This window comes from Sorex araneus, chromosome 1, assembly GCF_027595985.1.
Source record: "Sorex araneus isolate mSorAra2 chromosome 1, mSorAra2.pri, whole genome shotgun sequence".
NCBI classification, from domain to species: domain Eukaryota; kingdom Metazoa; phylum Chordata; class Mammalia; order Eulipotyphla; family Soricidae; genus Sorex; species Sorex araneus.
Genome location: NC_073302.1, coordinates 32,298,873 through 32,312,638, shown reverse-complemented (window position 1 = coordinate 32,312,638; position 13,766 = coordinate 32,298,873). Strand labels below are relative to the sequence as shown.

At 44.3% G+C, this 13,766-nt stretch overlaps 1 protein-coding gene across 1 annotated transcript in view; it reads right to left on the bottom strand.

Moving 5' to 3' along the window:
- GRIN3A (glutamate ionotropic receptor NMDA type subunit 3A) overlaps positions 1-3,632 on the bottom strand; it is a 207,569-nt gene extending 203,937 nt beyond the window's left edge. The window contains exon 1 of the mRNA XM_004600274.2: positions 2,226-3,632. Within this exon, the coding sequence (XP_004600331.1) occupies positions 2,226-2,924 (699 nt within the window). The 5' untranslated portion in view covers positions 2,925-3,632. The remainder of the gene's footprint in view (positions 1-2,225) is intronic.
- Between the last annotated feature and the right edge of the window lie 10,134 nt (positions 3,633-13,766).

The following is a 13,766-nucleotide window of genomic DNA, read 5'->3' as shown; positions in this document are numbered from 1 at the left end:
AACCATATTAGTGTATGAAAGAAAGATCTACTTTTCAGAGAAGATAAGGAACGATCAGTTATTTTTGATGAATACAGGACTTGGCTTGGAATTGTCCATTCTTAATATAGGACACTAGACAATGACATTTAAGTAATATACTCAAAGTGCGACAAGCATGAGATGTTCGAATTTGAAATACAAAGAGAAATGAAAGAAAATGTCCTCAGTTGGGCCAACTAGATTTGGGTTAATATAATAATCTCTTCCTTTCAAGATATGTGCCACGAAAGTTCCAGCGACAACAGTGATTTAAAATACATTTCTGAATGGAACTACAGAAGTAAATGTGCTTGGCAGAGTACTTATTTTATTATCAGCTTGTAAGGGTTGTCCTTGGAGGACTTTATGTGCCCAGAGGTCCAAAGGCCTTAAAGTCTACTAATTCTGCTTGATGCTTCATGCTGTACAGGTTCCCTTATAATACACAGTGTACTAAACAAATTCAGATTCATCATGGAACACAGACAATTTCCCTTCTAACTAAGGAACACTAATTTGGGGGTGGTAGAATTCTTGCTGTTTAAAACTCTTGCCAAACAATCTGCAAATGGACAGGAGCCTGGAGACTGGGAACACTATTGGCACCTTATGAAGTATTAGGTAATAAAGAAGCAATGATGAGAAGCAAGTGATGCTGACTCTTGCATCTTGTTAGATCTGATTCTGCATACATATTAATAATGATGCACCCTATGAATGCAGTTTCATGTTCAGAACACTTTGGCCATTGGCAGTATTGTACACCTGTGTTTTCCATGCCTTTCCATCTGCTACCTACAGTCATTCAGATTCAAGGGACGGAAATATTTTAGATATAAGTTAATTAGCCTGCACTCTGCAAATCAAATCTCTACAGTGCAGCATCTTCTGGCAACTGCTGAAAGTAGCTTGGGCCCACTCTCCCTAACTCTAATAACGTAAGATTCAGTTTTCTATAATAACAAATCTTAAGGAGTTTCTTAATATTTTATGCATACATTCTACCAAACTTTTCACTTGCATTTCCTTTACTCTTTTTAGGTTTTATATATTCTAATTTATCTTCATCTACTTGTTTACATATATATAATTAGAAATATTTTTTCCAGCTAAAGGGACAGAATGGAATGATAGATATTCCCCAGTGTCTGGATTTTTTCACTTGTACACTGGCCAATGCTGATCAAGTTCTGAAACTTTCCTCAGTTTCTCAATCTACAAAATGGCATTAATACCAGTGCTCTATTTCTTAAATATTCTGTGCAAGTCTTAATGAGACTCAATATTTTGATTAAAAATGATGCACAGCATGCAAGAAACTCCTATTACTAATAGAATCCTGCCCTTTCCTTAAGTACTATGATCATTGGTAGCAGTTAAGTTCACAGATAGCTTCTTTTATTGAAAATACGTGCATTGTTTTTAACCCATAAGAACTCAATTATTGAGTTCTTTTTGTATTTGTAAGCAATTGAGACTGAACGACAACTACATATAGCCAGTCTTTGAACCCAAATTATGAAGGGGATGGGTGGGGAGGGGGAAGTAAGGAGAAAGAAACAATCCTAAATGAATGCCTAACCCCATCCATTTTTATGCTACTGATAATATTTCTAACGCATTTCACTGTCCAAAACTAAATAGCCGCTCTTCTTTACCTACTGCTTCAGTGCTAGCTGCAAATTTCTTAATCACTCAAAGGCAAGCGGAGGGAAGCGTTTCCTTACACCAGCGTAGGCACACCTAAAGTCAGCTAAGCAGATGCAGCTCTCCTCTGCCACAGGCGGAGAGTAACTCAAGGGAATGAAAGACTACAACGAAGCCAGAGATTCTCCGCCCTCATCAGCGCGTTAGCTGATGAGAACTGCCCAAGATCCTGAACTTAGACGTCGGAAATCCGTTTCCCAGAGCCAGCCGGACACAACGCAAAGAATCGCCTCCCCGGTCCCCCCCAACAACTTATTCTCCCCTCTCCCTTTCTTCCTTCCATCTCCTAGTTCCCATTTTTATGTCCATCCGTGCTTAAAATGTTTTCTTTAACTTCTATTGCTCCTTCCCAACCACGGATATAGCCCGACACAGTATTAAAGTTACAAAGTCCGAGCCCCCGCCCCCCCGCACTTGCCCCTACCCCCTTTCTCCCGGGGCCCAGGTCCGGGACCCCCAGAGGCGCCCGTCTCCAGCGCGCTCCCGACTTCTCTTACCTGACTCTCCCGCGGAAACTCGTGGCGCACGATACTGATGACCGGAATATGCAGGACCGAGCTGACCAAGTCGAGCTCCATCATCTCGCCCTGGCTCTGGGGGAAGGCGAGCAGCGCCGAGACCCCCTGCACCACGACGGTGTGACACACGCTTTGCAGGAAAGAGAAAGGGTCGCTGCTCCACTGCGAGCTCGGGGAGGAGAAGGGCAAGAGCGGCAGGTCGCCCAGGCCCGCCTCGATGGCCATCACGACTTCCAGAGACAGGTTGTAGGGCAGCAGTCCCTCCACGCGGTTCAGGTTGTCCACGGCGAACAGGAGGGCGTCCCGTGGCCACAGGGTCTCGGCCGCGGTGCCCTCCCCGGGCTTCCGGACGCCCGGCGGGCCCCGGCCATGGAGGGCGCTTCCCGACCAGCGTGCGCCCGAAGAGGGCGCGGGGGGCCGCCAAGAGCCTGGGTCGGGCTCATCCCGCTGCACCCCTGCCCGGTGGCCGTCCGGAGAGCGGTTGGCGGAGCCGGAGGCCGGAGTCCAGGGCTGCAAGTGCACCGCGCCCACCCTCACCGCGTGCCCGATGCGCTTGAGGATCTGGCAGGGCTGCGGGTGCGAGGAGGAACCGGGCACTCCGGCCAGCACCAGGGCGCAGGGCGGCGGCAACAGCAGACAGACCCTGCTCAGCAGCCACCACAAACTCAGTCTCCTCATTACTGAGACCCGCAGGGAGAAAGCGCGCCCCCTCCAGCGCCCGGCTCGTCCGCCTGCAGCCGCAGCCTAAGGTCTCCGCCCCCCGGGTCCCGAGCGCAGCTCACTCGACGCGGGGGAGCGGTCCCGGGAGCCGCCGCAGCCGCGGCGTGCGGGCCATGCAACTTGGAGCTCGGCGCGCCCTCGGCGATCTCAGCTCCCCGGGTCCCGGCGCTTCACATCCTCCACCCGCCCGGTCCCCCGCGCGGAGCCGGGCAGGCGGGCGGGCCCGCGCTGGTCACCCGCGTCCTGGGCGCCCGTTCCCCGCCCGCCCCATCTGCAGGGCGACTGGAGCACTGCGTCGGGTCCCGCCGGGGAGGCTGGGCGGAGAACGCCCGAGCTCCTAGCGGGGAGCTGGGAGGCGAGAAGAAGGAGACGCGCTCACTTGGAGTCTTTTCCTTTTCCGCCCAGGCAAGACCCCCTTATTTCCCTTGGGGTCGTGCAGGAGAGGTTCACGCCCGGGAAGCGCCAAAGAAGCCCAAAGCTCCCCGCTCCTCCGTGGGCAGGGCTCTCGCGGGCTCCCCCAGCGCCGGCTGCATTTTGCTCCTGTGCCCGCTGCTTCCTCTCTGGCTTCCTTTCGTCCTCTTTCCGCCCAGTCGCCACCGCCGCTGGCTTCCTTGGAGGAGCGACGCGACTGGCCAGCAAAGGGTGGTTCTACTCGGAGCGCAAAGTTCTCCCCGCCTCAGCCGGCGCCTCCCCGTGGCTGAGCCCTGGCGCCAGCCTGTCGCTTGGCTGCGCTAAACGCCCACTGATGATGAGGTTCCCGGGTGGCACTTCCCGAGCCCCTCCGAGTCCTCTCGCTTCCCAGACTTAGGCGTCGGACTTTGCACAATTCGCCGCCGCCTAAAAGGGCGAGGACGCCGGAACCACGCGGAATGGGTCTTCCGAGTTGCGTCGGAGAAATCGAATCCAGTGGTGCATGCGGCTAGGTGGAAAGCAGCAGTGATTTTTGCAGCTTCTCTTGGGTGTGTCGCTTTAAAGGGGCTTCTAGCCGAGAGGGATCAAGTCAGAATCCTTCAGACGTTTCATCACAGTTTCTTTCTCTCTAGCAAGAGGACCTTTGGGGATACTAAGGTCCCTCCTCCCTCCTTCTCCCCCCTATTTGTTTGTTGGTTTTCACAACGCAGACCATCAATTCGTAGCAATTACTTGATCAAGAAAATGGGCGGGGAGAGATGGCTTTGAGAGTTTTAGGCAGTTCAGGAGTTCCCAGGTCACACCAATCAATGACCGTTTCTGGTCAGTTCTTTCCTTTGCACGGTAACACAATGAGGTTAGTGGGTTATGATTTGTTCTTTTCCTCCGTGATTTGAATTATCAAGAATTAGAAGGAAGAGAGAGTTGAGGGCCAGCTGTGAGTTCCCACAGGCACTACATTTAAATAATTAATTAATCTTACTACAGTACAATTTAGGAGACTGGGGGAGCCCATCTATGGGGCTCAGCAAGCATGAAGGATCAGCAAGTCAGAATTCCAATACCACTTCCTCTGAACCGTGCCCTTGGCAGTTTATCTCACGTGACCTTGTCCTGCTGTGTGAATCAGCTAGATTGTTATGCAAATACAGTTAGCATTTAGCTCTGGAGATTTGTTTGGATTCTTGTAAGGTCTCCACCCCTTTTTAAATCCTTAGGATGAAGATTGTAGCTCAATAAAATTCCCAAGGAAGTTGCAAATCAAATGCTGTTTTTCTCAGAAAGACTTCTCCAGGCATCCCTAAGCCAAGTTTAGCTGACACTCAAAGTAGCTCTTGCCAGGCTGGGGCACCAGAGAAGAAAAGGGGCCAGATGGGAATAGTGGAAATCACAAGAGCGGCTGCATGAGGAGGAGGCTCCAGGCTCTTAGGCATGGGAAATAAACCACTCCAGCCAATTGGAAAGTCTCCCTCCTCTGGAAGAGTACTTTGGGGATCTGAATAAGAAAAGCGCACAAGTCTATGGTGCATTGCACACAAATTAGGAATCTGTGAATTGTGAAGAAAGAGGGTGTGTTTTTGTAAATGTGAACATGCATTCAAAAGTCCAAGATTCCAGATAGTGAAGATGCCATAGAGTGATTCCTTTCACTTAGAATTAGATAAATGCCCAAATCAGGTTTCGAAGAAAATAAGTATTGATGAAGAATACATCTGCCTAATGGTTACAGGTACTCTAGAGTGGCTGCACATTTGTTAGATACATCACAAGTCCACAGCTTATCTGGTCACTCGTAGAAAGAAGAATGACCCAGGGGTCCAGGTGAGTGTTGATGCAGGCCACTGAGAAGACAACTGTGACATTTTGCAAGTACTGAATAAGTGGTAGAGAACAGGTCTTCTGGTGCTTCCTTTTGTTTCTTTCCTGGGCTTTTTGATAAGATCCTAACTTTCTTCCCCTTGGTGTTACATTCCCTTTTCTAATCTGAGTATTCCAAACATTGCTGACAGGAATGTCTGGCTATACATAAACTTTAGAAAAGTTGAGGTTTTTTTTCTTCAAAGTCATAGAGTTCATCAGTGAACAAAATGTTAATATTGAGCTTATGCCTTAGTGGGAAAGACAAACAATAAAAAGTATGAATCAATAAACCCAGTGGAAGTCAGTTGATGTGGACTTGAATAAGAGAGCAGCCAAGAGGAAGTATTAGGAGAGAAGATTGTCAGTTTTGATAGGGGAGTCTGAGTAGATAACTGTAAAAAAAAAAAAAAGATCATGAAGCCAGGGTGAGGGGAGGAAGCCATTTAGATACTCAAGACAAGAGATTTTTAGCAGAGCAAAGAGCAATTGCAGAGGTCCTTGAAGTGTGTGAGGTGATGAGGCAGGAGGAGATGTTTCTGGTATATTTGAAGAGTAGTGAAAGTTTGCTCCAAAGTTACTGGAGCAAAATTATTCAAGGTGAGAGTGTGACAGGTGAGGTCAGAGAGACAATGATCAGGAGGCAGTTGATATAAGCCAGTTTATAACTTTGACTTCTACTCTGAAAGGAATGAGAGGCATTGAGGAATCAGCTTGAAGCAGAACAGTGATAGGACTTAAGTTTTGCCCAGATCTTTCTAGCTACTCTGTTGATAATAGATGATATTGGTAGAATTCAGGATACCAGCTCCGAGGCTGTCACAATAATCCACACGAGATTGGATGTTTTCTTAGAGAGTTCAACAAGTGCCTTGTATATCCTTGATATCAACCCCTTATCAGATGGGTATTTTGGACTACCATTTCCCATTCTGTAGATTGTCTTTCTATTCTGGTCACTGTATCTTTTGCGGTGCAGAAGCTTCTTAGTTTAATAGTCCCATTTGTTTTTGTCTGATTCCACTTTGTTGGTCAGTTGCGTGTCATCTTTGAAGATACCTTCAGCTTCAATATCATGGAGAGTTTTGTCTACCCTGTCTTCAATGTACCTTATGTATTTTTTTTCTGATGTTGAGGTCTTTAATCCATTTTGATCTGACTTTTGTGCATGGCATTAGGTCGAGGTCTAAGAAAATGGGGAGAAGAAATGAACAGAAACTTTCTCAAGGAAGAAATATGAATTACAAAAAGACACATGAAAAAATGCTCTTCATCACTAGTCATCAGGGAAATGCAGATCAAAACAACTATGTGATACCACCTCACACCACAGAGACTGGCACACATCCAAAAGAACAAAAGCAACTGGTGTTTGTGTGGATGTTGGGAAAAAGGGACCCTCCTACGCTGCTGGTGGGAATGCCGACTGGTTAAGCCCTTTTGGAAAACAATATGGTCGCTTCTCAAAAAATTAGAAATTGAGCTTCCATTTGACCCAGCAATATCACTTCTGGGAATATATCCCAGAGATGCAAAAAAAAGTATAACACCTGCACTTGTATGTTCATTGCAGCACTGTTTATAATAGCCAGAATCTGGAAAAAACCCGAATGCCCGAGAACAGATGACTGGTTAAAGAAACTTTGGTACATCTACACAATGGAATACTATGCAGCTGTTAGAAAAGAGCATGGCAGAGCCTGGCAAGTACCCGTGGCATATTTGATATGCCAAAAACAGTAACAAGAAGTCTCACAATGGAGACGTTACTGGTGCCCACTCGAGCAAATTGATGAGCAACAGGACAGTGATACAGTGACAGTATTAGAAAAGATAAAGTCATGAAATTTGCATGTAAGTGGATCAACATAGAAAGTATCATGCTAAGTGAAATGAGTCAGAAAGAGAGAGACACACATAGAAAGATTATACTCATCTGTGGAACATAACAGGATGATAGACTAACACCCAAGAATAGTAGAGATAAGGACCAGGAGGTTTACTCCATGGCTTGGAAGCTGACCTCACATGCTGGGGGAAAGGCAACTCAGATAGAGAAGGGAATACCAAGTAAAGTGTGGTTGGAGGACCCACTCAGGATGGGAGATGCGAGCTGAAAGTAGACTATAGATTGAACCTGATGACCACTCAATACCTCTATTATAAACCACAACACCCCAAAGGAGAGGGAGAACAAAAGGGAATGTCCTGCCACAGAGGCGGGGTGGGGTAGGGGGATAGGATGGGGAGGTGGGAGGGTTACTGAGATCATCTGAGTTGGAGAATGGGCAATGGTGGAGGGATGGGTACTGGAGCATTGTATGACTGAGTCACAAGCACAAAAAATATGTAAATCTGTAACTGTACCCTCACAGTGATTCACTGATAATAAAATAATAATAATAATAATAATCCAATGAGAAGGAACCTAACTGTCAAGTCACAAAAGCATGATCAGGTTGATATTACTATTCCCATTCTGTGGAATAGGAAATTGTATTTGAGAAAAGTTGAGCTCCTTGCACAAAGCCATCAGGTAGCAAGTGGCTGCCGGTGCTGGAATTCTAAGTTCACTGCAGCTGCGTTGACAGTGGAATGATCAGCTGAATTTCAAAATTGCCTGGCCCAGAGAAGATGAAGCTCTTTTTATTACTTGATTTGAAATAACTACTCATCTCAGGACCCATGTTGGAGAGTCAAATAAACAAAATGAAATCCAAATGCTGACAATTTAAAATGTGCTTTTGTGCACATCTGTGTTTCCTGGTACCAGCAGAATAAAAGCTGAGAAATTCTGGAGGTAGCCCAGGACTGCAATGAGAGGTGCTTTAGTCTGGATATAGGAGTCTATTCTCAGCACACTTTGCTCTGGGTGTGACATTAAACATCCCTCAGCTCAAACTTCCTCCTTTGTACCGAAACCATGGTGACAAGCTCCTGGCAGGTGTCTCCATGGTAGTTTGTAGACTCTTGTGAACACTTTCAAGTTTTGAGGACATTGGGAGGCTTCTTGTCAGGCTACCCACTCAGGCCCAGATATAGTTTTAAGAATTTGAAAACCTCTTTTGTTGTTGTTGGTTTTCTTTCTTTCTTTCTTTTTTTTTGAGTGCTTATAGCCTGACAGATTTCAAATTATCCTTGTATAAAAATTTACCTTGGTTTCTGGATGGCAATATTACATGCCACATTCCCAACTTTACATTTGTCCTTTATGGAATAATAGTGATAAAGTTATTTCTTAAATCAATTTTCAAATGAAAAATGTGCTCATCTCAAGTTAATTTATACCAATCGCAAGCCTAAATGGTATCCTCTTACATATCAACTTCTTCGGCTCTGTTACCTGAGACCCTGAATTTTCTGGGTTAAGCATACAAATAAATATGTACATAGAGTTAGTAGAGAGCTTATGGGAACTGAATTTGAAGAAGAAAAGGATCTAGAAAAAAAATTCAGATCAATTTAGAGGAGCAGACTCTGTGGGATCATATATTCAAAGCTTAATTATTCTTTTCTCGTTCTCCCAATTAAAAAGAAAAAGCCCATATTGACTTGATACCTTGTAACATCATCCTATGTTCTACTAATTAGGCATTAAGTTTGGCAGCAAGCAACCTCTTTTAAAAATGCAAATAACTCTCATGATTATGGAACTATCCATCACACATTTAGTGTAAATTATTTTGCCCTGATTGTTGTAAAAATTAATGTCCTGTTGAGAATTGGGGGAGGGGGGAGGAGGGAAAGAAGGAATTTATTTTGTGTTATAAAAGATTTGGGGACGTGGAACGTGACTAAGAACAATCTCAGGAAAGGAGTTTTGAGCAACCTGAGATACTAAAAACATGGGGAAAGGAACATTAAGAAGTAAGAAAATGGGATGGAAAGAAGGAATTAAAAATTGATCTGTCCTGTCAATGTTAGATAATGTTTAGACTTTGATCTTGTGCTGAAAATTTTATTTTATTATTTTTTTTTTTAGTAAAGCAAGATAGATTTTACTGAAACTTAGAAATATGTGAGGGGAGAAAAATAGAAAAAGTACGTGTTCAAGAGAGAACATGGGTTTCTCCAAACTAGGAAATGCAGATATCAAGACATAAGCAAGGGAGATACATGTTTAAGGGAGAATAGGAGCCTGAAGAACAAGCCATGCTGGAAATTTTTTTTTCTTTTTGGGTCACACCCGGCGATACACAGGGGTTACTCCTGGTTCTACACTCAGGAATTACTCCTGGTGGTGCTCAGGGGACCATATGGGATGCTGGGATTCAAACCCGGGTCGGCTGCGTGCAAGGCAAACGCCCTACCCACTGTGCTATTGCTCCAGCCCAATGCTGGAAATTTTAAAGAGAAATATCTTCTCTTTTGCAACATGATCACCTCTAACGAAGAAATCAAATTCAGACCAGGCCTATTATCTGCCCATAAATTAGGAACTGCCAATAGCTATTCACCTTTCAGCTATAAAAAAAGAATATTTTGGTGTCCTCATTCTAGTTGTTGTCAGAGCAGTAAGTTATCAGTTGTGACAAGTGCTTGGCTTTTCCAACATCACCAGGATTATTAGCTGAGTGTTTGGATTTTCTGATTTTCTGATTCCTCTTATAAACCATCTATTACCAAGATCTCAAGGACTCAGAGAGGCCAATAGGGAAGTCTGTCTGTCTGTCTGTCTGTCTGTCTTCCCCCCCACCTCTCTCTCTCTCTCTCCCTCTCCCTCTCTGTCATAATCATTCCAATTTAGTGTTTAACCAAATGTGTTTTAGAATAAAACTTGTCCCATCCTATACTGTGCCAAGTTAAAAATGTTTTTATGATGTGTAGTACAAATTTTATAACTATCCAAAACAAAACTGAGAATTTTCTAAAGTCTATTTGCCTTGGGCAATATAATACATGCTACTTAAGACAAATGTTTTTTTGTTTTATCAGAAGTGGCTTGAAGAAAGACTTTTCATAAGGTAAAGAGGAATTAAAATTTCTTCATATTTTTGGGGCTTTTGCTTGAGTGACTTCTACATGTCAAGCATTTTTTGCATATATCATTTCCTATTTTCAGGAACAGACTATTATTCTTATGTGTTGATGGTAAAGCTGTGGGTTGCTGAGGTCATTTGCTAAAAACTGGCTTGCAGTGTGAGACATAATTCTCTAACTTTGAAGTCTTTTTATTTTTACTTCCAATGTGGATGGAGCATGGCCAGGTAGGTCTGACTGGCTCCAGAACCAATTTCGAGCCACTAACAATATACAAAGATAACAAAGCTCTTTGACTAATTTTTGCTAGTTAGAGTATATAAATGAGAACTCTAAAATTTTTGCTATTTAGTGAGATATTGACCAGTTCTATCCATTTTATTCAATATGACACATGAATCAGTTTGAATTATTTTATTCTATTCTTTTATTGGATCACAAAATATTCAGCAGATATCCTTTGTCAATTTTGTATGTAAATGAATTCCTATCTTTACTGCATTTTTTTAATTGAATCACTGTGAGATAGACCATTACAAAGCTGGTCATAATTTGGTTTTAGTCATACCATGTCCAACACCCATCCATCATCAAGTGTACATTTCCCACACTAATGTCTCCAGTCTCCCTCCCACTCCTCCACCTCCCTTCCTCCCACCTGCCCCTGTTGCAGGCACCTTTCTTCTTTCTCTTCCTCTCCCCTTTTGTGCATTATGGTTTGCAATACAGGTGCTAAGAGATCATTGTGTTTGTTCAGGACAGGACATTCAGTATTTTTGTAGGAAGGTACAGCTGGAGTAGCTTTTTAAAAACCTGGGTGGTAGTTTTGGGTGTGGACATGACTGTCAGAACTTTTGGAAGCACAGGGAAGTAGGAGAGGAAGCCCATCCTGACCCCAAGAAAGCCTGGAGATTTCAGTCACAAAAACTGCATACCTGAATTTTCAGCAGATTGATATCTTGGTGACGTTCACCCCAAGATAGTCAAGTCCAGGGGCATGGCAGCAAATTTTGGATTGTGGGAGCAGGTGGCTACTGGGGGCTCTGTTGGGCAAGCATTAGGCTGAACCGCCTCCTCCAATCTACAAGAGTCTGCTCAGCCTTGAGCGGGTCTGAGATTAACTTTGGTTGTTTTTTTTTTAATCTCGTTTGAGATTTATTATGGATCTCTGAAGCAAGGCCAATAGAAGAGCTTACATGGTAGTGCTAGTGTTGGTTCCTGGGGGTAACTGCTGGTGCTTCCAGGAGCATAGGGAAGTGGGGGAAGATAGCCCATCCCAACTTTGAGAAAACCTGGAGATTTCAATCACAAAACCCACATACCTGAATTTTCAGATTAATATCTCAGTGAAGTCTGTCCTGAGATGGTGGAGTCCAGCTGGGGGCAGGGCAGCGATTTGGATTGTAGGAGCAAGCGGCTGCAGGGGGCTCTGCTTGAGCGGGCAGTGGGCTAACTGGTCCCCCTCCATCTACTCTGATTTGTTCAGCCTTGTGTGGGTCCAAGATTAACGATAGCTTTTGATCCCTCTTTCAAGGCTTATTTATGCATCTCTAGCATAAGGCCAATAAATGAGCTTGTATGACTGAGCCAGAGGTAGTTTGTGGGCATTGCTCCCATATATCTAACTTTCGGTAGTTTAATTTCTTGGAAAACTTGGTCCTAAGTTGTTGGAATCTGACCAGAGGCATAGTGATGATTGGGGGATGTCAGGAAGGTCGAGGGTACAATTAGGCTGCTGATGTCCTCACTTCCTGTGTCCAGGAAGTGGTACTGTGCCCTTTGGTCCCAGTGATGACAGCATCAAGGTGACAGGATCGAGGTCAGAGCTGCTACTGTTCATGGCTCAAGCACTCTGGGTGGGCCATACCCACCAGTCTGGCAGAACCTGACCAGGGGGCACATGCCTCCATCCTTCCTCTCCAGACAGTTGGTGCTCAGGTGTTTTCAGGGATTTCCCTCCACAGTTGGTGCTGTGGGTGGCACTGGTGGCACAGGCTGGTCTGGGGAAGAATGGTGGCAGGGACGCCTTGCTGGTGATGAGCTGTCTGAGCCAGCTTTCCATGGTGGGAACCTGGACTCACCCTCAACTTCGGACCCGCACTCTGCAGTAGTGACAACTTGGACCAGAAGAGTCCTATTCATTCACGCTAAACTTCACCACAGTGGCCGCCTGCCCATAGCTCCGAGAGCTGTGGTAGCTCCATCAGCTTTGGAGCCTGCACAGGAGTGCTGTCATCACATGTTCCACTCTGTCTGACTCTCTGCTCGGGCACCAGTTTGGTTCCACTTAAAGCCACTCTTTCTGACAGAAAATATTTAAGGGGCCTTTACAGTCATTCATGCAGGAATTTTATGACCCCATTGGTCCTGCTGTTCAGAACATTGAGCACTGCCACCACTCTGCTGGCCCTGGTGCCTAGCATCTCCAGTGTTAATACTCTTTTTACACACTTTCCCAAAATTTCTTGGGAAAAAGAGATAGATTATTTGAAAGTGCAGCCTTCTGGTGAAATACCCATGCTCTTCCCCAGATCAACTTCTGGCAACAAACATGTTGTTGTGTAGCCTTGTGTAGCCTTTGAAAGGATACTGGTGAGGGGAAAGACCTACCTTGACTGCAGTTTTAAATGTGATTGGAAATATTACCTGGTAACTCATTCTTCTCTTTAGGATCTCTGTTAAATAACCACAGGATACTAATGTTATCAAAGGATAGTTAAATATGTGAAAATCGGGATGATTTAGATGGCACTTGTATAATGTTCTCCCTCAGAAATGTTCAGATCAAGGAGAGTCTTTGTTCTCTATAAGGCAAACTTGAGTCTCTTCTTTAATTGACAAGACTTCCAACTTGATCAAAGGCTGAAGAGGTTGCTCGTATAAGCTAGCTCACTCAAAAACGAGTTTGTTTCTACTTAATATGTGATGGGTGAGCTTTTGTTAAACAGAGAGAAATGTCATCCATGCCATCTCCAGGTGTTTAAAGGATGCTAACAGAAGAAAGATCTCATGATTTTACTGAAGAATAATTTTTGGGGAATGTAACCTTTCTTTGAAATGAGTACTAGTTGTCTAGCAGGGGAACAGTACCTTTCTGAATTAGAAACTAATAGAAAATAATTCTACCTTTACATTTGGAGATTTATAAAAATTGCACTCCTCTCCCCCCGCCAACCCAACACCACGGTACTATCACTGCAGTATATACCACAGGGACTGAGTAACACTCAGATGAAAGCAGCAGTGATTAGCTTATGATCACATGGAACTCTACCAAAAACTGAATGAGAAAACATTTCATCCATTAAAATCTTGGTATAATGAGACTGATTAGAATGAGACAGCATGAAAATAATAACTTTGTGTTCAGAATGAGATGACACTTTTTCTAGTTTGAAGAGCTTAAAGCACTTTTTGCAGATAGTTTTCCTCATTTTAAATTTAGAAAAGGGTAGAGTAGACAGAGTAACATATTTGAATAGTTTTAAATATATTATAAGTGATGCCTGAGGCCAACGCTTGATAAATGGGCAGTGCAAGATTCCATAGCTG